Source organism: Mytilus californianus, unplaced genomic scaffold (assembly GCF_021869535.1).
Source record: "Mytilus californianus isolate M0D057914Y unplaced genomic scaffold, xbMytCali1.0.p SCAF_5, whole genome shotgun sequence".
Classification (NCBI taxonomy): Eukaryota; Metazoa; Mollusca; class Bivalvia; order Mytilida; family Mytilidae; genus Mytilus; species Mytilus californianus.
The window spans coordinates 5,280,627-5,305,935 of record NW_026262701.1 but is presented as its reverse complement, the minus strand read 5'-3'; the positions used below and the strand labels follow the sequence as shown (position 1 = coordinate 5,305,935).

Here is a 25,309-nt window from a genome sequence, read left to right as displayed (position 1 = left end):
AGTCCCAGGCTGAGACTACTGTGTAGCTAAAATAAGTGTTAAACGCTATTAGATATTCTAAAGCAAACAAGGCTTAAAATATGTACATAGACAGTAAATCAAGTTTTAGACCCAATTTCCTCAGAATGAATGTTTTATTTCTCAAAACCCAACTCAATTTAAGTTGACAAGTTTTGCCACATATGATCACATATTGCTTTTCTATTTTACCAGTTATTACCTCCCTTGTATGTACTCTTTTGACTAGTTTCATTTTCATTACACAAAAAAAATTCATTGCAGGTAAAAAAAGGTAGATTTACGACATTATTGGTAATTTAATGACACAATTCTCAAATGGCAATCTCATATTAGAAAGAGATACGAAAATCTCTGTCTATCGACAGAGCTTGTCACATGATGGGATCTATATTTAGTTATGATATCTAAGATATCTGTTGCTTGGGGGAGTTCATCTTTAGTACTTTACCTCAGTCTCAATCTGCCTCAGACATGTTAATCCATATTGGGATTTGGTCGTCAGAGATGTTTTTCTCCTGATTTTGCTGCCAATCAGCTCTGACCTCTTAAATCCAAAAAGATGGATAAGCATAGAAAAGCGGCAGGGGGACAGCCCCCTTATGGAGCTACATCTATGAGGGCCCTGATGGGTTATTTTCGTTCTTCGTGATCGGCGCATTTTCGCTATCATGATCCGTTTTTCTTCAGATTTTTTTTTTTTTTTTTATATTTTCGTGATCCGTGATCATGGAAATTTATTTTCTGTGAATCGTGATTGACAAAAAAATCAACTTGTGAATCGTGATGAGACCCCCCCCCCCCCCCCCCCCATCAGGCCCCTCATCTATGTCTAATGCATAGACTTTATACATTTCCCACTTCAAACGTTGCCCAGTTTGCCTTCTTTTAAAATCCTTGATCCGCATCTAATAAGTGTTGAATTTCCATTGGCAAATATTACATGCATATCAGGATAAGAACTTGTTAAGGTTCATCTGGGCCATGTTTATTAAAAAATGGGATTATTGTCCTCCCATCAGAAGATTCACTTGTATGTTTTAAACACTAAATAAACTCTTGAGGACAGACATACCTGTGCACATGGAAAAAGTTTACAGCATGTATATAAAAGTTATATGCATTTGTATTTCAGAAAATTAAAAACTTCAGAATATGGTAAACTAAACAAACACCTGAATAGAATTTAATTGATATGGTCCTCTCAGTTACAGTTTGAACCACTTTTTGTTGTGTAGATTATATCTATTGTCTATTTGTATCAATATAATTCACTACAAATTTTATGTGAGAGGAACATCTCAAACATTTTTCCAAACTTAATTTAGTTTGACACATTCTGTAGGAACAAAACAAAAACGCTCATCAAAATCAAGGAAAGTTTTAATGTTCTGAAACGTAAAATGCACTAAAATGTTATTTATCTAGGTCAAGCCATGCATTTAAAACTTTTCAGTTGCACAGGAGTTAATGTACTTAAAACAAATTTCCTATTTGACAAAAGGATGAGATGAGTTTTAATATGATATAATATGAACCCTGAAAACACCAATTTTGAGGTGTTTGGTAATTAAACCACAACATTCTGCACTCAAGGCAATCACACTAAAACAAAACTATACTTACTAAGGCCATTATTGACTACTGCTGTATTATTTGGGGTGAATGTAAAAATGAAGGGATAACAAGAATTTTAAAACTCCAAAAAAGGGCAGCAAGATTAATTCTAGATGCAGATCCTTTATCCCCCCTCAGCCCCCTTATTTAAAAAACTTGGGTGGATGACAGTTGACAATAGAATCAAATACCACAAATATTTACTTCTATATAAATGTATGCGTATGGAAGCACCAATGTACCTAGTTCAAAAGTTTAAACTGAAATCAGATAATAATCCTTACTCCTTGAGAGGTGTCACTCAAGGTAATCTGATAGTTCCTAAGCCAAAAGCTGAGCTATTTAAGAAATCTTTTGTTTATTCTGGATCAGTGTTATGGAATGGACTACCACACTAAATGCGTAAAGCTCAAAACACTTATACTTTTAAACAAAGTATCAAGAAGTACTTAACACAGTCCTGATAAGATTATGTTTTGTACAATGTTTTTGTATATTTTTTGTTTTTTTATTTTTATTTGATTTTTTTACTACATGTACATCTTGAACAGCTTTATACATTGTTATATCTTATTATGTTAACAATATTACATTGAACTACTTGACAGTAAATTAACTATGTGTAAATATCTGTTTTTGATTGTATTGTAATTTGTATGTGAGGGCCTCAGGGAAGATTAGTTTATTGTAACTAACTGAGTTTACCCTCTTTAAATAAAGAATTTATTATTATTATTATTATTATTATTATTATTGAAACAAAAAGGGATAAACAGAAATGACTGAATGTTTAAGATTTGGCTGCAATGGAGACTAGCTAGAAAGACTATTGACTTATTGTGCCATTGAAATTTAAATCCTAAACAGATTTTAATATTCTGAAACATAAATGTATTTAACATACATCTATGGCCTGCTAAGCATTAAAAACTTTTCAGGTGTACAGGAATGTCTGTACTTAGAATAAATTTCTTACTGTAATCACAGCCATTTTTGCCAATTGGTTATGAAGAACCTTAATAATTGATATGCTTAGATATCCAATTGACAAAATAATGTATATTACCAGACTTGACAAGAAAAAACATTTTATTGGAAATTACATAAGTTGCAGAAGAAAGTGCATTTTGCACATGCAAACATGCAATGTATTAAATAAAGAAACAAAGTTTTGCAATATTTTGAACTGAGTTATCTCCCCTTGTCTATAATTGTAGGTAGAACAAGAATTTATTTGTTCTACCTACAATTATAGACAAGGGGAGATAACTCAGTTCAAAAAATTGCAAAACTTTGTTTCTTTGTTTAATACATTGCATGTTTGACTTAAAGTTTACAGTTCTAAGTGATACCAATTGTAAGGCTTTACCCTTTTATCAAGCTCTTTGATTCATTGATCTATTTACTTTAGACAAAATTCCAAAAGTTTCTGTTAATAAAAAAAATATTACTAAATTAATTTAGGGATAACATAGTATAAACATAGTTGTGTTTCACATATAGAATGATAAGTGATGTATCTTTTAAAGAGATACAACACATGTAAATTTAAAATAGACTCCTCTCCATCCGTTAAAAAGACCCTTAAATTACATTTGTTTTACAACTTCAAATCATAACACAAAATTTACAAAACATGATGAAAGAAAATTAAAATTCAATTTCTTTCACAAAGAACATACAATACCTTACCTTTTGATTATAATCCAAAATTTATAAGATCAATGGTAATGATTATTTGATCGCAATGGACATGCACAATTCTAAACGAGCAAAGTATGTATCAGGTATCTGGAACAAAAATACATGATTACCAATTTGGATGATTTGGCTTTATATAATTTATGTATGTATTAAAGTATGTAACTAACTAACAATTATAAAGTAAGTCTTATCTTTAAGATATTAATATATCAGGGTACCTTGTTCGTGAAAGCTGTAGCAATAAGGTAATTGTAACAGCTTTAGACTAATAAATTAATTATGATTGAAAAAAAAACACTTGTTTTCTGGGAATTTTATTGTTTTCTCTTTCCTATCTCTCCCTGAAAACTACTTTTAAAATATTTTGATGTAAGTCTATTGAAGATTGTATTTTAGCAATGCTTTAAGAGTTTCTGTGTAAAAGCTGCTTGATCTCATTTGCTTGTTTCGTTTACAAAATTAACAAAGATAACGATACTTCTTAGTAATGATTGTTACCTTCCACAGATTATGATTGACTGATCAGAATGAGTGCATATGTACTACAACATGACATTGAGGACCAACAGACTGGGGAGGCACCGTCACCTCCAGAGACGGCCACAGAAAACAATGTAAGGAACCGTGGGCCGTGGAAAAAATCAGGTCACAGCGTAGAACCTCCCCGTGATGATGCTGTGTATTATCCTAAAGATGATACTTATGGAGTCTTCGCTCAGGTATGACAAAAATTATCTTGTTTCTCATTTCTGCTCCTATATGATATCATTTTACATTTTTCCATAAATAAGAAATTATATGATTTGCGTGTTATAAATCATGTGTGTACCAAAGCACTAACTACTAAACTGATGATACTTAGGGACAGCGTATATACACAGCGACAGTGTATATACACAGCTACTTCATACAAGTACACGAAGACATGATCTTGTGCCATGCCAGAAAAACATTGTACAAAATTTCAATTCATAATTCCCTCTTGAAACACAATGATTATGGTACTGGTACGCTATTCAAAACTAACAATTTTTCTGGAAACCACTATATGACTACAGTTCTTTCTTTTATTCCCATTACATTCCAAAATACATCTATATATATATCTAGATTTTTCTCACATGTTGTCTTTACATCCTTTATCAAGTATTCATATCCAATATTTTAGCTAAAATTGAGAATGGAATGCATTACTATGATAATCCTTAGCTTTGTTGACTTTTTCAATCTTTTATTCATCACTTAAACAGTTTAGCTGTTTTCCAATTAAACAAAGAAAAAATGTAGTCAAAAGAAACAAAGAAAAAATGTAGCCAAAAGAGCTGTATCTCTTTTCATATTTTTATCTGTTCATCTCTCATTTGGCATTAGGTTTCTCTAGAATGCAGCTATTATAAGTTATATGGTTCGCTACTGACCCCCTACGGATCCATAAGGGGTTAGTAAAATCCATAGGGGGTGAGGCCGAAGGCACGCGAGACTTTTTCTGCAGCGTTTTGTAGAAAAATAAACAATGAAATACAACAACATCAATAGATGACGTCACCATTAACAGTAGACGTGACGTCATGAAGCCACTATGAAATTTACTAACCCCCTACGGATCCATAGGGGGTCACCACCTGACGGCGTTAAACCAATCACAACGTAATAATTTACCCGCAGTGCGATAAGTTAGCTTATTTAGAACAAACTGGTAATCATATATGCCCTTCTTTGCAACCAAGACAAAAGCACACAACTGCATGGAAGACTAACATCTTAGATTCTGTTTCATACTTGCAAAAGCCATACCAACCTCCCTAGACTTTAATTCCACATTTTTACCCCTTCATATCAGTTTAAAAAAAGATTCATGATTAAAACACAGAGTTTTAACTCTAATAATATAAGGGAATAAATGTATGCGTTCTTGATACTGAACTAGAATTTATTATTGTACAATTTCCAGAATTATAGGTAATAGACTTGAACAGATTAAAATGGTTTTGAACTTTTTAGAAATTTTAAATGTATATGTGCACATGTGACAGCAACACAATAGAACAAATATTTAATATGGATTTTATTGCACAAGATGTGCATTTCAACAATTAATGTCTCATCAGTGATGCTAGAGGCCAAAATATTTAAAAGTCCAAACATACAAATGTACTTTGACAAAAAACAATATTTACTATGACAAATGCTAGAATAACAATCAGTAACAGCTCAATACAAAGTACATTATATTATAATACATAAAATATGTGACTGGCAACTATTATAATATGCATAAGTTGTATACAGGTTAACTGAGTGTTTTAATATATATATATTATATAATATAATTAATATTTTGACAAAAAAGCAAGTCTAACTTTAGACAATACAGAAATATAAGAAGATCACATCTTAAGTACATGCAAGGACCCACTGTTGAATAATAATTTTCATTTAGTTTTAAAATTTAAATAAATGGTTGAGTTTTTTGCCACAAGTATAAGATCTACTTATGAGTTAACTTAAATGAAATTTTCAATAGACAGCTTATAGGAGTTATTGCCCTTTTTTAGCTCACCTGGCTCGAAGGGCCAAGTGAGCTTTTCTCATCACTTGGCGTCCGTCGTCCGTCGTCGTCGTTAACTTTTTATATTTTGAACTTCTTCTAGAGAACCACTGAATGGAATGAAACCAAACATGGCATGAATGTTCCTTATGAGGTGCTGACCAAGTATTGTTACTTTGTAGCGGATCCATCATCCAAGATGGCCGCCAGCAGGGGACTTAGTTTAACATAGGACCCTATGGGAAATACATACAAATGTCTTCTTTTAGAGAACCACTGAATGGAATGAAACCAAACATGGCATGAATGTTCCTTATGAGGTGCTGACCAAGTGTTGTTACTTTGAAGCTGATCCATTATCCAAGATGGATGCCAGCAGGGGACTTAGTTTAACATGGGACCCTATAGGAAATACATACAAATGTCTTCTTTTAGAGAACCACTGAATGGAATGAAACCAAACATGGCATGAATGTTCCTTATGAGGTGCTGACCAAGTGTTGTTACTATGAAGCCGATCCATAATCCAAGATGGCCGCCAGCAGGGGACTTAGTTTAACATTGGACCCTATGGGAAATACATACAAATGTCTTCTTTTAGAGAACCACTGAATGGAATGAAACCAAACATGGCATGAATGTTTCTTATGAGGTGCTGACCGAATGTTGTTACTTTGAAGCCGATCCATAATCCAAGATGGCCGCCAGCAGGGGACTTTGTTTAACATGGGACCCTATGAGAAATACATATAAATGTCTTCTTTTAAAGAACCACTGAATGGAATGAAACCAAACATGGCATGAATGTTCCTTATGAGGTGCTGACCGAGTGTTGTTACTTTGAAGCCGATCCATCATCCAAGATGGCAAGCTAGCGGGGGACTTAGTATAACATGGAACCCTATGGGAAATACATACAAATGTCTTCTTTTAGAGAACCACTGAATGGAATGGAACCAAACATGGCATGAATGTTCCTTATGAGGTGCTGACCAAGTGTTGTTACTTTGAAGCTGATCCATCATCCAAGATGGACGCCAGCGGGGGACTTAGTTTAACATAGGAGCCTATGGGAAATACATACAAATGTCTTCTTTTAGAGAACCACTGAATGCAATGAATTCAAACATGGCATGAATGTTCCTTATGAGGTGCTGACCAAGTGTTGTTACTACATGTATGAAGCCGATCCATAATCTAAGATGGCAGCCAGCAGATGACTTAGTTTAACATAGGACCCTATGAGAAATACATACAAATGTTTTCTTTTAGAGAACAATTGAATGGAACGAAACCAAACATGGCATGCATGTTCCTTTTGAGGTGCTGACCAAGTGTTGTTACTTTGCAGTCGATCCATTATCCAAGATGGCCGCCAGCTGGTGACTTAATTTAACATAGGACCCTATGGGAAATACATACAAATGTCTTCTTTTAGAAAACCAGTGAATGGAATAAAACCAAACATGGCATGAATGTTCCTTATGAGGTTGACCAAGTGTTGTTACTTTGTATACGATCCATCATCCAAGATGGCCGCCAGCGGGGGACTTAGTTTAACATAGGACCCTATGGGAAATACATACAAATGTCTTCTTTTAGAGAACCATTGAATGGAATGGAACCAAACATGGCATGAATGTTCCTTATGAGGTGCTGACCAAGTGTTGTTACTTTGCAGTCGGTCCATCATCCAAGATGGCCGCCAGGGGGGGACTTAGTTTAACATAGGACCCTAAGGGAATTACATACAAATGTCTTCTTTTAGAGAACCACTGAATGCAATGAATTCAAACATGGCATGAATGTTCCTTATGAGGTGCTGACCGAGTGTTGTTACTATGAAGCCGATCCATAATCTAAGATAGTAGCCAGCAGATGACTTAGTTTAACATAGGACCCTATGAGAAATACATACAAATGTTTTCTTTTAGAGAACAATTGAATGGAATGAAACCAAACATGGCATGCATGTTCCTTTTGAGGTGCTGACCAAGTGTTGTTACTTTGAAGCTGATCCTTCATCAATGATGGCCGCCATATGGGGACAATGTTTAACAAAGGACCCTATGGACAATACATACAAATATCTTCTTTTAGAGAACCACATACTGAATGGATTGAAACCAAACATGGCATGAATGTTCCTTATGAGGTGCTGACTAAGTTTTGTTACTTTAAAGCTGATCCTTCATCCATGATGGCCACCAATGGGGACACTTCCTTTAACATAAGACCCTATGGGAAATACATACAAATGCTTCTTCTAGAGGTGCACTGAATGGAATGAAACCAAAACATGGCATAAATGATTCTTATGAGGTGCTGATGAAGTGTTGCTACTTTGTTGCCGATTTACTGTTCAAGATGGCCACGAGGATTTTTTATTAAATTACAGGACCAATATTAAACCAAATTTGGCCTCACTTATTATTAGGGTATCTGTTATGATTTTAATCTATTTTTACATGATTTCCAAAACCAAAGTAGAATCAGGTGAGCGACACAGGCTCTTGAGAGCCTCTAGTTCAGTTTTTGCAACAATATTAGGTAGTGACAAATCGTATATTACAAAGGTGTTATTGCGAACCCAATGAAAGTTTTCCACAGTGCCATCTCTATCTTGACCAGGTATTTAAACTTTTACAAGTTCACCTGTCCTATTGAATAAATACAATAGCTATTGTTCTCTGTGTAGTTATTCTCTGGGACCTTTAAATTTCTTCTAAGAGAAATCTATCATTCATTGGTTAATTTACCTGAGTAAAAAAAAATTCTTATATATAGACAAAAATACTTTTTTTATACTCATAAATTGCGTGTGATGATGTATTTATTCAATATTAATAATATATTTTCATTCAGTTTAATATAAACATTGATTCAATCATAAAAAGTTGATTTCTAACAAAAGTTTTATCAATGTTCCTTTTTTAGCTCACCTGGCCCAAAGGGCCAAGTGAGCTTTTCTCATCACTTGGCGTCCGTCGTCCGTCGTCCGTCGTCGTCGTCGTCTGTCGTCGTCCGTCGTTAACTTTTTACATTTTGAACTTCTTCTAGAGAACCACTGAATGGAATGAAACCAAACATTGCATGAATGTTCCTTATGAGGTGCTGACCAAGTGTTGTTACTTTGTAGCCGATCCATCATCCAAGATGGCCGCCAGCGGGGGACTTAGTTTAACAAAGGACCCTATGGGAAATACATACAAATGTCTTCTTTTAGAGAACCACTGAATGGAATGAAACAAAACATGGCATGAATGTTCCTTATGAGGTGCTGACCAAGTGTTGTTACTTTGCAGTCGGTCCATCATCCAAGATGGCCGCCAGCGGGTGACTTAGTTTAACATAGGACCCTAAGGGAAATACATTCAAATGTCTTCTTTTAGAGAACCAGTGAATGGAATGAAACCAAATATGGCATGAATGTTCCTTATGAGGTGCTGACCAAGTGTTGTTACTTTGAAGCCGATCCATAATCCAAGATGGCCGCCAGCGGGGGACTTAGTTTAACAAAGGACCCTATGGGAAATACATACAAATGTCTTCTTTTAGAGAACCACTGAATGGAATGAAACAAAACATGGCATGAATGTTCCTTATGAGGTTGACCAAGTGTTGTTACTTTGCAGTTGGTCCATCATCCAAGATGGCCGCCAGCAGGTGACTTAGTTTAACATAGGACCCTAAGGGAAATACATTCAAATGTCTTCTTTTAGAGAACCAGTGAATGGAATGAAACCAAACATGGCATGAATGTTCCTTATGAGGTGCTGACCAAGTGTTGTTACTTTGCAGTCGATCCATTATCCAAGATGGCCGCCAGCGGGTGACTTAATTTAACATAGGACCCTATGGGAAATACATACAAATGTCTTCTTTTAGAAAACCAGTGAATGGAATAAAACCAAACATGGCATGAATGTTCCTTATGAGGTTGACCAAGTGTTGTTACTTTGTAGCCGATCCATCATCCAAGATGGCCGCCAGCGGGGGACTTAGTTTAACATAGGAGCCTATGGGAAATACATACAAATGTCTTCTTTTAGAGAACCATTGAATGGAATGGAACCAAACATGGCATGAATGTTCCTTATGAGGTGCTGACCAAGTGTTGTTACTTTGCAGTCGGTCCATCATCCAAGATGGCCGCCAGGGGGGGACTTAGTTTAACATAGGACCCTAAGGGAATTACATACAAATGTCTTCTTTTAGAGAACCACTGAATGGAATGGAACCAAACATGGCATGAATGTTCCTTATGAGGTGTTGACCAAGTGTTGTTACTTTGCAGTTGGTCCATCATCCAAGATGGCTGCCAGCGGGGGACTTAGTTTAACATAGGACCCTATGGGAAATACATACAAATGTCTTCTTTTAGAGAGCCAGTGAATGGAATGGAACCAAACATGGCATGCATGTTCCTTATGAGGTGCTGACCAAGTGTTGTTACTTGACAGTGGGTCCATCATCCAAGATGGCCGCCAGGGGGGGGGGGGGCTTAGTTTAACATCGGACCCTTTGGGAATTACATACAAATGTCTTCTTTTAGAGAACCACTGAATGGAATGAAACCAAACATGGCATGAATGGTCCTTATGAGGTGCTGACCAAGTGTTGTTACATTGCAGCGGATCCATCATCCAAGATGGCCACCAGGGGGGACTTAGTTTAACATAGGACCCTTTGGGAAATACATACAAATGTCTCCTTTAGAGTACCACTGAATGGAATGAAACCAAACATGGCATGAATGTTCCTTATGAGGTGCTGACCAAGTGTTGCTTCTTTGTTGCCGATTTACTGTTCAAGATGGCCACCAGGATATTTTATTAAATAACGGGGACCAATATTAAACCAAATTTGGCCTCAATCATTATTTGGGTATCTGTTATGATTTTTATCTATCTTTACATGATTTCTGAAACCAAAGTAGAGTCAGGTGAGCGACACAGGCTCTTGAGAGCCTCTAGTTTTGTTTAGTTATAGAATACATTTAAGAAGATCTTAATTTGAAACATCATTATTTTCAAGTTCTTATTCATGTCAAACAAATTAAAAGGAACAATGTTGAAAGTTTTGTCAGAAATCAACTTTTTATGATTGAATCAATGTTTATATTAAACTGAATGAAAATATATTATTAATATTGAATAACTACATCATCACACGCAGTTAACGTTAAATTTCTGTTATGTGTGGAACTTTGTTTTTTTTGTTTATAGTTTAACAGATTTACTAAGTATTGCGCAACAGCACAGTGTATTGCACAACAGCAAGAAATCTTTAATTGAATATAAATTCAATTCATATAACCAATTTCAAGTTCTTTGACTACATTTATTCAGAAACCTATAATATGTCAAATATTTAATTACAATCCAAATTCAGACCTGTATCAAGCTTGAATATTGTGTCCATTTTCGCCCCAACTGTTCAGGGTTGGACCTCTGCGGTCGTATCCAGCTGCACTCAGCAAAGCATTTTATTTAATTTTGCTCTTATAGATTTTGATATGATGTGATTGGTTAAAAAATGGTGTAAGAGTTAAATTTGAATTTTGGTCTAAAAGGAAAACCCAAGTGTTTGTTTGTTTTTGTTTTTGAATCCCCAGGCTATACTAAAGGTGGTGTCAGCACATTTTTACCACAGAAATAGTTGGATTGTCATAAAACATGTAAACCACAAATTTTTTTTTTTTTTTTTTATTATTTCAACAAGGTGTGTTATAACAAAAGATTGCTGATCTCACTCCCTTTTCTTTACCTTTATTTTAACCTTCAACATTTAAACTAGGTTAAGAAATAAATGAAATTAAAATGAATCAGGTTGAACAAGGATGTAAAAGTGGAATTTCCACACAAATAAAATATGCAAATTTGAATTTGTTACTATGGTAGCTCATTTTGATAAATCAGCATTACAGTATAACATTCAATACTCGAGCAAAAGTCAATTATTTCATCATGTTAGAAGAATCTACTTTACTGGATTTGAGAAAATTTGTCAGGGATTTTTTTGTAAGTAATTATCAAGTTCAAGGAAAATTCTTCAAATGGTGTGCTGCAGTATAAATTATAATTGTTGGTGTGAAAAAAGAAATTCAATATTATTGCATGTAAACTTAAATTCATTTTCAAGAAAAGAATAAAATTTAGAAGAACTTGGAAGAAGAAATTATTATGCAAAATTAATTGGGACAATGCAGTAGTTAATTTTGCAACCTTTAAATTTGCTTCTTTTGTTTGTTGTTAAACCAAAGTTATGGATAAATGATATAGTATTACAGATTTAAAAATATACAATTATCATATGTTTGTTTAAAATATTTGTTGTTCTACTACTAAATAGAGGTTAGAGACTACCCTTGTGGGTATTGCACAAGATTGCCTTATCATATAAAGAATATAATTTAATATTTTTTCTTTATAATTAGTATTAATTAAGAATTAACCTGTATTTTATATTCGTATTTAAAAAAAAAAAAAAAATTATCCCTGACAATATATGTATTTAACAGTACATAGTCAATACACTTGTAGAACATAAGTATGTTTTAAAATGTATTGTATAGAACAGGAAATAAATTAATAGAATTGTTGAAATAGCTTATGATAAATGATAACAATGCAGAAACTTGTTATTAGAGTTCATTCTACTAGAACATTTGAATTTATTGTTATTTACAACTTGAATATTGATTGAATGGAGACTGTATAAAACATGGATAGAATTTTTTGATTTAAAAAAACATCTATAATTTATCACTTATAGAACATGTAACGTTGTGGTAACTTTGCATATCTATATGAGGATGTGGTATGATTGCCAATGAGACAATTATCCACCCAAAAACCAACTGATGTGGATTAAAGCAATATATGTTTATTTCACACTTTTTGTTAGCAGGGATATAAAATGAGCGAAAATATTCATAAGTATGCACTATTATATCTAATATTTAAAATTTAAATTTTTTTATAATTAATTGTTTTTTTTATTTTGTTTTTTTAATTTTGTTCTCATGGTTTTATCATTACTGTCATTGAAGATAATTGAGACAATATATCCTGTTACAGTATTATTACGGTATTATTTGATCAAAGTTTGGTTCTTACATTAACATCTGATCTTGTATACTTTGATTTAAATTAGATATTCTCATTTTCACATAGTTGACATCTAGGTATCTGTATTGATTGTATAGTGTTGTTGGGCTTCTGTCTTATTGATGTTAACCTAACATTTTATTCTTTGTTAACATGCAATTTACATTTCTTTATAAGAAGGGATAAGAGGAATCTCCTTACAAAACGACAGACCACAACAACCACCAACACCCAACTCTACCCGAAAAAAATACAGACATACAAAAAAAGACAACAACGAACAAAACATGTTTATGTGAAGTTTGGAATCAGTATAAGACTTGTTCTTATGAATATTTTTGTTCAACTGCTAATGTTTTGCTATATGACAGAGGAATTGTACACTGTACATAACAAATACTATTATTTACAGTATCTGCGGCTCTTTTCACAAAAAATCTTAAGAGTAAAAATACTCGTAAGTCATACACATTTCAGTATAACTTATGATCAATTTCAATCGTAAGATTTTTTGTAAAAAGTGTTGCTGGACTGTATTTCAACCTGCTTAGTCAGCAATAAATAGATCTCAGACTACAGCAAGTCATTAGTGTTATTTTTGCAAATGAAAAACATGAATAAATGAAATGTGGGGAGACAGCAACCCAACAACCACAATCACCAAAAAAGAACATATCCATTGTATGAAAAAATTGAATAAGATTGGTAATGCAGATTTAAAATTTACTGTCTTAAAGATAGTTGAATATATTGTACCACCTGTAAACTTAATTTGATGTTAGACAAAAGTTTGATGAAAAAAACATTTCATTCCAGGGTCGAGACTACGAGCCAGTTTATATCACCCACAAATACACAGAAGAGGAAAAGAAAACACTTAGTTCATTTGAAAGTGAGGATTATCTCCCTTCCCATAGTGAAATCTATAAATCATGGTTAAAGAGACAAGGACCACTTGGGTAAGAATGTTTAGTTTCAATCAGCTGGCAAAAGATACAAGAGTATGGGAAAATTAAAATTGAATGACTTTTAGCAAATTAAATGCAAAATATTTTGATTCATTTTAAGAGTTTTATTTATGTGGTTAGTTAATTTTAAATAATACAATTTTATTTTATAATAAACTGTAATATGGATTATCTTTTTTACTTAAAACCTATTTATCTTTAATAAATCTAATTTCATTTGGTTGAAAGCAGTCATTTGACGGATAACAAAACTAATGATTTTATCAAACTAGATACTTAGGGGAAGTACCCCAGTATTACATGACTTTACTTGGCTTATAACCATGGGGTCATTTGCGTTATATTCATCACTGTGGCCTCCATTGTCCATCCATCTATTTGTTCATCTTTCCATCCCATTACATTTTCATCATCATCTCTGAAACCACCAAACCAGTTTGAATCAAATTTGACAGTAATAATCATTGAAAGGTCCTTATTAAAATTCCCCATCCTTTATTTCTATCATAAAGTGTTTGATTGAAAGAAAAGACCTCTTGACCTTTTGATAGATGTATTAGAGAGCTATAGTAACATGTCAAAGTGACACTATGTTACATAAAGCGCGGCAACTAGTGAATGTTCTGTGTGCAGTATTTATGGTATTATTGTGCGGTAACAACCCAGGTTCAAATCCTGGTCACGGCACCATAATATCATTAAGTGATTGATTGAAAAAAAAAGACGTCTTGACCATTTGATAGACTTATTAGAAAGCTATATTATCTTTATCACATCAAGTTAAAATGTTTGAAACTTTTAAATTTGATGATTGGAAGACATCTTCAAACATTTCTTATTTAAAGTTGATTCAATGGCGAACATGGTGACATTTGTGCCACATGTTTCCAATTGAAACCCAATGTAAATACCTTTTTCATCTTATTCTTTGAATATACTTGGCCAATTTAACCAAACTCTGGGGAAAAAAGGTACTGTTTAAGAGCCTCCAATTAGTTACAATAAGTTAAAAAAACACATTACTGATAGAGACATTCTTTGATTTTGAGTGGCAACATTTAAATAATCTTTTCCTCCGATTTTGTTTCAACAAGGGTTCAAAAAGATTTTGATACAATTTTACATTTTTTTAACATTTCAATTTAAGTTTCAAAGGAAGTATTCAAAAAATAATAATAGAATTATATTAGTGTTTGTAAAGTTCTATCTTTCATTGTGTTATATAATATAGAAACAACAAAACAAAATGGTAAGTTAAATAATTATACATGTATATCCTATAGTCCTCGCTTAATATGGTTAGGACAAAACGGAGAATGAAAAATTAGATAATAGCAGAAATGTATCATTTGCTTAATAATTTGTAAATACTTTTTGCAGGTTTTCCCATTCCCCTAATAAAACACATTTGCTTTGTTCTTCTTATGCACAATCACTCTATTCCATAAACATACTCCCTTCAATTGCTTTTAATGATATGAAATTCAGTTAAAATATAAAGTAAAAATGAGGATCAGGATGCTGATAAGTTGAATATTAGCCATATTCTTCACTGAGTATTTTGAAATATTTTTGGCATTGAAGTCAAAACAGGAATGTACGAGGCAGGTCCAGACAATATCTTATTCCTTGTGTTTTAATTCAATCCCTCATTCCTTAATCTATTGTGTTCTATTTGACTCCCTTATTCCATGTTCTACTGTTTTCCAATTTAATTCCCTTCTTCCTTATTCTACTGTGTTCCAATTGAAACCCTTTATTTCCTGTTCTACTGTGTTCCAATTTAACCCCCTTATTCCTTGTTCTATGGTGTTCCAATTTACCCCCCTTATTCCCTGTTCTACTGTATTCCAAAATAAACTCTTTATTTCCTGTTCCATCTTTGTTCCAATTAAACCCCCTTTTCTCTGTTCTACTGTTTTCAAATTTAACCATCTTATTTCCTGTTCCTCTGTTTTTCTTTTAAGCCATTATATTCCATGTTCTTTTACCATGTTCTGATTAAACACCCTAAGTAAATTTTTAACATGATTGAGAATACACTATTTTAACACATTTTCTATCATGTCCCATTATTTTATTACCATTCTTGATTCTTGTCATTCCTGTAGCAATAGTAGTTACAATCCCTTAATATCCCAAGTTGAATTTATAATGTTTTAAGATAAATATTGCTTGGACAGGAGTATTTGATATGTACATTGATGTGAACATGCTTTATGTATTTCAAGGGTACATGACAGAAAAGGGAATTATAAAGGTACACATACATGTATTTGACATTGTTCTATGTATATTATAGGTACATGTCGGGAAAGGGAATTTGATGGGAACATTTATAAGACCATGTTCTATGTATTTTAAAGGTACATTGATAAAACCATGTACTGTATATTTTATGATTTATATATTTTAAAGGTACATGCTAGGGAAATGGATAATCATGGGACTAATTGGATTTTGTGTTGGTATCATTGGTTTCCTGCTGCATGATCTGATTGAAGAAATCGCTAAACTTAAGTGGAACATGGTGGAAAAATATCTCAAGGTAAGGAATTATACTCTAGGTGATATCAAATGGAGAGATGTTAATATAAAAAAGAAGATGTGGTATGATTGCCAATGAGACAACTCTCCACAAGAGATGGTACAGTTTGTAAATCTTGAACTGTAAGAAACAAGAATTACTGAGACATAAATCAGAATATGATAGAATAAGAAATATGATGGATGAATTGGAACACAGTAGGACAGTTGCAAAATTGGAACGCATTCGAAACATAAAATAAGATGGTTGAATTTCAAAACACTGTTTAACAGTTGTACAGAAAAAATAATGGTTAAACTCAAACACAGTAAAACAATTCTTAAGTTGGAACACAGTATAATAAGAAATCAGGGGTAAAAGTTGACCTCTTGAAAAAGGTGTTGAACTTAGATAAAGTTAAAAAGGGAATAATGCAGTTAATGTGGAACGTGGGAAAACGGAACTAGCTGGTAAAAATAAGACAAAGAAGAATAGGGAATAAGATGGTTAAATTGGAACACGGTGGAACTGGGAATGAGGTAATAAATTAGAACACATTTGAAGCAAATTAGAACAGGAGGAAGTAGTGTGATTAAATTGGAACATGATAGAGAGGGGGTGTAGGTGGTGAAGTTATAAAACTTTACAGCAGAGAATAATGTGTTTTAACTGTAAAACAGTAAAACAGGGAATAATGTGGTTAATGTCAAAAATGGTAGAAATAATCCCAATTTTATATTTGTATATTTTACAGAATCAAGATTTTGCAGTGGCCAGTTTATTTGCTACAGGTTACAGTGTTATATTTGTCCTGTTTAGTGCATTTATTGTGGTTGTGAGTATTTGTATTACTATTAGTTTGATTAGGTAATTGTATTCATGCAGTTCTCGTAAAATTAAAAAAAAAAGGAGATGAAGATATTATGTACTGTTAGTGATTTATTTCCTTGAAAGGCCAAACATGTTTGCCTTTTCTGATGATGACTCTTTTATTTTTATACCCCCGCTTTAACAAAGTGAGGTATACTGTTTTACCTCTGTCTGTACGTCCATCCGTCCATCTGTCAGTCTGTTCATCCGTCCCATGAATATTTTTCGTCGCATCTTTCTCAGGAACTACATCATAAGGATTTCTGAAATTTGGTTTCAGGGTTTATATTTAGTCAGCTATACCGTGTGATGCATTTTCAGATTCATCACTCGATAAATTCCTGTTTACCGAACACTTACATATTTTTACACTATTAAAATTATCCAGTGGCGGTGGGTGTAACATCAGTGAGCAGTAGCTCGCAGCTTCACTTGTTTAAACATCAAATTTATGATGGTATGATACTAATCTATCTTAATCACTAAATCAGTGATGATAAACTTCTTGCTAAATTATCCCACTTTACAGTATACTACATACAGGAATGAACCAATTTTTATGCCCCCGCCGTAGCGGAGGGGGCGTTAAGTTTTACCCTTGTCCGTCTGTACATCCGTCTGTCCATCCGTACATCCCAAATATGGTTTCCGTTCTCTAACTTTAGTTTGCCTCTACCAAATGTTATGAAACTTAAACACAATGCTTATTACCACAAGACACTGATCAAATTTGAATTTTGGTTGCGTCATTTTTACTGTTTTAGAGTTATGCCCCTTTACAAATGGAAATATTGCTGAAATTTTCGTTTCCGTTCTCTAACTTAAATTTGCCTCAACCAAATGTTATGAAACTTATACACAATACTTATTACCACAAAACTCAGATCATGTACATATTTGGATAGCGTCACTTTTACTGTTCTTCAGTTATGTCCCTTTATAACTTTATATGATATGCAAGCGGAGGCATCATCTGTGTCCCATGGACACATTCCCCATTTATTTTTAATAAAATTATATAGGAGTAAATATGTTAAGGATCTCTACTGTATGGTTTGTCCATTAGATTAAAGTGATTACTGTTTCTATTATAGTTTCTACGACCAAGTGCCAGTGGATCAGGTATTCCGGAAGTATCGGGGTTTCTCAATGGTACACATCTCCGTCATATTTTCAATATCAAGACATTAGCAGTAAAGTTCTTCTCTTGTGTGGCAGCTGTTGGTTGTGGTCTTCCTGTTGGACCAGAGGGACCAATGATTCATATGGGGTAAGTTCTTTTGTGTGGCAGCTGTTGGTTGTGGTCTTCCTGTTGGACCAGAGGGACCAATGATTCATATGGGGTAAGTTCTTTTGTGTGGCAGCTGTTGGTTGTGGTCTTCCTGTTGGACCAGAGGGACCAATGATTCATATGGGGTAAGTCCTCTTGTAAGGCAGCTGTTGATTATGGTCTTCCTGTTGTACCAAACAGACCAAATATTCCTATGGGTTAAGTTCTATTGTGTAGCAGCTATTGGTTGTGATCTTTGTGTTAGACCAGAGGGAACAATGATTCATATGGGATAAGTTCTCTTGTGTGGCAGATGTTGATTATGGTCTTCCTGTTGGACCAGAGGGACCAATGATTATAATAAATTCTTTATTTTCAGAAGTTTACACAGTTAACAAAACAATGAATTCGCCCCGTGGCCTTCTAATCTACATATAAGAATACAAAATTTTTAAAAGATAATAACACAGAGCACATATATAGTACAGGTAGACAATTACCATTTACTTAAATAAAAAAGTATATATATAGTAAAATAGTTGTATTTACAAGAGATAAGCTTGACATTTTGTTTTAAAAACATTTATACTTTTACTTTCTTTCAAAGTCAAAGGCAAGTAATTCCACAACAAGGTTCCAGAATACATAAATATTCTTTTACCATAATTAGTTTCATATCATTGAACAAATATATTATTTTGGGAAGATGATCCTAATGTGTATTTATTCATATGGGGTAAGTCTTCTTGTGTGGCAGCTGTTGGTTATGGTCTTCTTGGTGGACCAGAGGGACCAATGATAATAGGATATGTTCTCTTTGTGTGGCAACTATTGGTTGTGATCTTCTTGTTGGACCAGAGGGGCCAATTATTCACAAGGGATAAGTCCTTTAATGCTACCACTAGAATGTGTTTTTCCTGTTGGAACAGATGGACTAAAGATTTGTATGGTGTAAGTCCTCTTGTGTATGACCACTAGAGTATGGTATTTTTGTTATATTAGGTATGCAGTGTTATCTCCAGTTTATCCAGTAATGACTATAATAGTATGTATATGAATATATCCATTACATGGTTAGAGCCTTTTTTGGTTTAAATACTAAGAAAAGATTCCGTCTTTTATTATACCCCACGCAACGAGTTGCGGAGGGTATAATGATTTGACCCGTCTGTCCGTCTGTCCGTCTGTCAGTCCGTCAGTCCGTCAGTCCTATTTCTTGTCATCACAACTCCTCTCAAACCACACAACAGAATTTCACGAAACCTTTTTATATAATAAGGACATACTATGTAGTTGTGAATATCGACAGGAAATTACGATTCAATTTTTTTTCTAGGAGTTACGCCCCTTTGAACTTATTTACTTTAATGTACTACTGCAACCTTTTGTCATCACAACTCCTCTCAAACCACACAACAGAATTTCATGAAACCTTTTCAGATAATAAGGACATACAAGGTAGATGTGCATATCGACAGGAAATTACGATTCAATTTTTTTTCCAGGAGTTACGCCCCTTTGAACTTATTTGCCAAATATACTACTGCAACCTTTTGTCATCGCAACTCCTCTCAAACCACACAACAGAATTTCATGAAACCTTTTCAGATAATAAGGACATACAACGTAGATGTGCATATCGACAGGAAATTACGATTCAATTTTTTTTCCAGGAGTTACGCCCCTTTGAACTTATTTGCCAAATATACTACTGCAACCTTTTGTCATCGCAACTCCTCTCAAACCTCACAACAGAATGTCATGAAACCTTTTCTGATAATAAGGACATACTATGTAGATGTGCATATCGACAGGAAATTAAGATTCAATTTTTTTTCCAGGAGTTACACCCCTTTGAACTTATTTGCCCAATATACTACTGCAACCTTTTGTCATCGCAACTCCTCTCAAACCACACAACAGAATTTCATGAAACTGTGTAGATAATAAGGACATACTATGTAAATGTGCATATTGACAGGAAATTATGATTCAATTTTTTTTTCTGATACAATTTTTTTTTCTTACACTTATTTTATTTCTCCAATGACAATGTGGGGACGTGGGGTATGTGAGCGCGCTCACTAAGGTTCTTTAATCTTAAAATGTCAATATTTCGTTTTCATGATGAATTTATTTGTATATTTCAGTGCCTTAGTTGGTGCTGGACTGAGTCAGTTCAAGTCAGAAACACTGAGATTAACTATACCTGTGTTTGAGAGGTTTAGGACATCAGAAGACAAGTAAGTTTCAATATTAAAAGCAAGATTTTGGATTGACCAAATGAGACAGCTACCCAACAATCCATGTTCAAAGATGGTTCATTATATTTATATGAAACTTAGTATATTGTTGGATCCTGATATGCAAAATGCATGTATATAGGATGAACGCACAAGTCAAAATTCCTATTAACTATTTTGATTCACTGTATAACAGTCGCTAGCATACTCAAACATTAATCCAGGATGCGGGGAGTATAAGTTTAGCCTAGAAGACAGTTCTGATGAAATAAATTTTTATTTTCAGGAGAAACTTTATATCAGCAGGTGCTGCAGCAGGAGTGTCGTCTGCCTTTGGGGCACCAGTGGGTGGATTGTTGTTTTCCATGGAAGAAGTGTCCTCATTTTGGACAACAACTTTGTCTTGGCAGATATTTTTCTGTTGTATGATAGCAACTTTCACCACAGATTTGTTTAATTCAGCATTTGATGGGTTTTCTTACACAGGAAACTTTGGCCAGTTTAAAACTCAGAAATATATATTGTTCCAGGTAAGGCTGATCAATTAATGGTTGCAATACAAGGCTTTCTGATTGGAAAGATAATTATGTGCTCACTTTACTTTGAAATGTTGGTCTGAAAAGTAGGATTTCAGAAATAATTTACCTGCTCTCAATAGTTTGCCAGACTGCATTGAAGTTTTTGTATTTCTTTAACACCCTTTAAATTTCTATTTTCATATTAAAGACTTTTCAATCCAGTTTAGATCTAAAAATATTGGCACTATCATATACTAAAAAGACATATTTTCTGAGTAAACTTAGTTTGAAAATTAAATTTGTCTATTTTGTAGATAGAGAAAGGAATTGATGTAAATATTTTAATGTTTATTCCAACCATGATTATTGGTGTGATTGGAGGGATTCTTGGTGCTGTGTTTACCATCATGACCTTGAAGATGACCAGAGGTAGAAAACGTCTGCTTAATGCAATCAGTAATGAATGGGTCCAGAAAATGGTCAGAATATTTGAACCTGCATTGATTATGGTAAGGATGACTTATGGGATTTTTTACCTATGGTTGTAGGAACCCGACTTATAATGACCCCAAAAAAGGACATGTAGAGGTCAACATACAGTCTTTTAAAATTGACAAATTTTTGTATTAAGTTCTAAATGGTCCAGGGTTTAGGAAAATTGTGAAAATTTTGAAAGACAATATCAAAAGGGTTTATATCAATACCAAATTCATTTTATTATACTTCATTTCAAAATGCCAGATTTTGATTGGTCAATACGAGAGAGACAATTTACTCTATCCCATGGCAAAGACTCTATCACCCTTCACGGAGACGCTTACTCAAGTGTGCGCTTTAATAAATACAGATGATTGTTATGTGCAAGACAACATAGTTTATTACTTTGAATTTGAAATTTAATAGACAGTAATAACAGAACATTCAGTATGATAAATTAAATAACACATATCTGTGAGGGTGATAGAGCAGATTGTTACCCCTCGAAAAGACATTGTCAACCTTGGCTTCGCCTCAGTTGACAACGTTTTCTTGGGGTAACAATCTGCTCTATCACCCTCTCAGCTATGTTATTTATATAATGATATTACAAGATAAACACTGACAAGGTTTCTGACTTGGGAGAAGCATGCGTCACCTAAATCACTTTTAAAGATAACTTAAATTTGGGACAGACACACAACATAAAATTCTTTAAGGGCAAAAATAACTTTCTAAGATATAACTTGAATAGAGGGAGTGTTAAATGAAGAAATAATCATGTTTCTAATAACTTGATTCAGATATTATTGAGTGGAAATACTTATAATATTGATTTCAGTCAGTGAGTAAATGGTTTATAAAATTTGGTGATTATATTTCAGATAATAGTCACAGTGTTTTCGCTGTATTTGCCAGGTGCTTTCTCCTGTACTAAGAAATCCTGTATTGAATCTAAAATAGGCTCACCTATGTAAGTATATACACTCATAAACTTTTCATTAACATAATATATTTCTGGAGTCTGGAATAAATGCAAAAACTCTATCAAAAATTCAGAAAATGTATTGATAGTTATTGTATAATTAAGTCTGTAAGAGCTATTTCATATACTGTAAATTCAGAAATTTGTGGGATGTTTTTGTTATTGCAAAAAAAAATATGTAAGGATAGGGTTAGCTAAAATAAATACTACCATTTAGAATTTTGATAGCATTATTAATCACAATAATCTCACATTTGTGTCCCATGTTTAACAACGGCAATAATAAATGCATGCAAAAATGTCTAAATTTAGAATTATATATGTAATACTTTTGTACTCATACACCTGGATATGTGTATGAATTCAAAGGAAATACACCTGGATATGTGTATGAATTCAAAGGAAATACACCTGGATATGTGTAGGAATTCATAGGAAATACACCTGGATATGTGTAGGAATTCAAAGGAAATACACCTGGATATGTGTAGGAATTCAAAGGAATTTTACAATGAATGAAAAATAAATTCTATCATTAGCGCAGATCAAAATGACTACGATAGTACATAAAAGGATGACAGGATTATCACAAAAAATACTCATATACTCTGTACATTATGCAATCTTGACTGTACAACATCAACCACTAACACCATACTTCTCTGAAAAAAACATGATATACAATCAAGGATCAACAACAACAAACAGCAGATTGTCCAGATATTCTGTCTTCATATGGGTACAACATTTGGATGGGTTAAACCAGTTGACAGTTCAACAAACCACATCAACCACCTGCACCTGACTAATATAAAAAACTGATGTACAAATAACAGTGAACAGCACAAAGCAACACATTGTCCAGCTATCCTGACTTAATAAAGGCACAAAATGTGGTTGGGTTAAACCAATATTACATGTCAGACCACAATCCTTCACCTTTGTCTATGCATGTGTTGTAAAAATAAAACATTCAATAAAAAAAGCAGTACAATGCAACTACCAACAGGAAGATTACAGACCTAAATAACAAATAAAAAAGGCATATGATTTGGAACGCAAGTTCAAACTATGCTTGCTACAACACCACAAAGCAGAATGAATGATGACCCTCAAACACAAAAACAAATGATAAATAACTGTTTACATACAGTACCAAAAAAAAAACTGTCCATTATACCATCTTTAAAACTGTTATTTTCAACATTTGGAAAAAATGTGATAAACAATATGTGAACATTGTATACAACATAAGGAGAACATTGGGAGGTAACCAAGAAAGAACTGCAAATAAAACATTTTGAACTTACTTCAATTTCATTGTGTAGAATTCTTTTTTTTTTAAGTTAAATCTCTGAAATATTACAAACATTTGACTAAATATTTTAGTGAAAATTGTCTGAACGATACCAGAAATCCTCTGCATGTAGAACATAATGTCAGAAAATACACTTGTCCTGATTGCCAGGACTGGCAAGTTAGTGAAACAACGTGGAAAACCAACTGTACTTATAATGAAAGTAAGTAAGGGAGATAAACCAGGGAAACATTACTTAAAAGTAATTATATTTATAATGAAAGTAAGTAAGGGAAATAAGTCAGGGAAACAATATGGGAAAGTAACTGCTTATAATGAATGTAATTAGGGAAGATAACTTTTATGGTACTTTGATCATAAAAACGGGGGGGATTTTTTTTATGTATTCTAGTTATAACTCTAGTCTGCTTTCACTGAATCATATGAAACTTTTAACAATGTTACAACTAATTAAAAGTAACTTCCATCTGATTTTGCCAAATTGACCATGCAAGAACATCATGGGTAGTCAAGGTGGTTAAACATACCTGTAGTAGTAGTATTTTGCCAATCTATAGATTAAAAGGACTTGCAATCATCTTTACTCGGCAATCATGTTAACTCAAGTTGATGCTTTCACCAATCCTTATCATTTTTTATCAAACTGTTTTATGAAAATAAGAATATTTGGTATGACTGTCAGTAAGAAAACTTTCCTTATAGAATTTCCTTATAACAATTACAGGTCACCATACAGCCTTCAACAATGAGCACCACCTATATGGTAGTGTAAGTTATATTAAAGCCCAGGGATGACATACATGTAATGGGAAAAAATTCAAATGTGAAAACAAACAGTCTCATTTATGCAACAACAATTAGAATAAAAACAACAGACAACAGTAAATACTGGTTACAGGTTCCTGACTTGGGACAGGCACATTAAGAATGTTTTGGGGTTGTGAGCGCTTTGTACATTCAATAACCTGTATTAAATATACCTACAATTTCCATTCTCCTTTTTGTGACTGAAATACCATTTATCTATCTGGTTTTTTTTTAGAATGTCATATTGTAAAAATTAATTTGTAATAATGAATAAAGTATCAAGCAATATTGACATTTTTGATTGAATTTTGGAAAAAAATTGTTTAT

The 25,309-nt window shown here is 33.4% G+C and overlaps 1 protein-coding gene and 1 long non-coding RNA gene across 5 annotated transcripts in view; both read left to right on the top strand.

Moving 5' to 3' along the window:
- Window positions 1–240: 240 nt before the first annotated feature.
- Window positions 241–25,309, top strand: part of LOC127702516 (H(+)/Cl(-) exchange transporter 6-like) — a 37,879-nt gene continuing 12,810 nt past the window's right edge. Inside the window, exons 1-11 of one of the 3 annotated variants that reach the window (XM_052206744.1) lie at window positions 241–282; window positions 3,847–4,058; window positions 13,816–13,958; window positions 16,386–16,515; window positions 17,249–17,329; window positions 18,459–18,634; window positions 20,785–20,877; window positions 21,164–21,407; window positions 21,710–21,904; window positions 22,757–22,845; window positions 24,247–24,377. In XM_052206744.1, coding sequence (XP_052062704.1) covers window positions 3,867–4,058; window positions 13,816–13,958; window positions 16,386–16,515; window positions 17,249–17,329; window positions 18,459–18,634; window positions 20,785–20,877; window positions 21,164–21,407; window positions 21,710–21,904; window positions 22,757–22,845; window positions 24,247–24,377 — 1,474 coding nt within the window. In that variant the 5' untranslated portion in view covers window positions 241–282; window positions 3,847–3,866. Of the gene's footprint in view, window positions 293–3,846; window positions 4,059–11,719; window positions 11,911–13,815; window positions 13,959–16,385; window positions 16,516–17,248; window positions 17,330–18,458; window positions 18,635–20,784; window positions 20,878–21,163; window positions 21,408–21,709; window positions 21,905–22,756; window positions 22,846–24,246; window positions 24,378–25,309 lie in introns of those variants that run through there. The other 2 variants (XM_052206746.1, XM_052206747.1) reach the window with 2 other exon arrangements.
- On the top strand, window positions 5,894–10,861 carry LOC127702546 (uncharacterized). 2 transcript variants are annotated; one of them, XR_007982479.1, is made up of 3 exons: window positions 5,894–6,705; window positions 8,999–9,164; window positions 10,494–10,861. It is a non-coding gene; the product is annotated as an uncharacterized LOC127702546 (long non-coding RNA). The 2 variants fall into 2 exon arrangements; XR_007982478.1 differs by having other exon boundaries at window positions 8,999–9,496.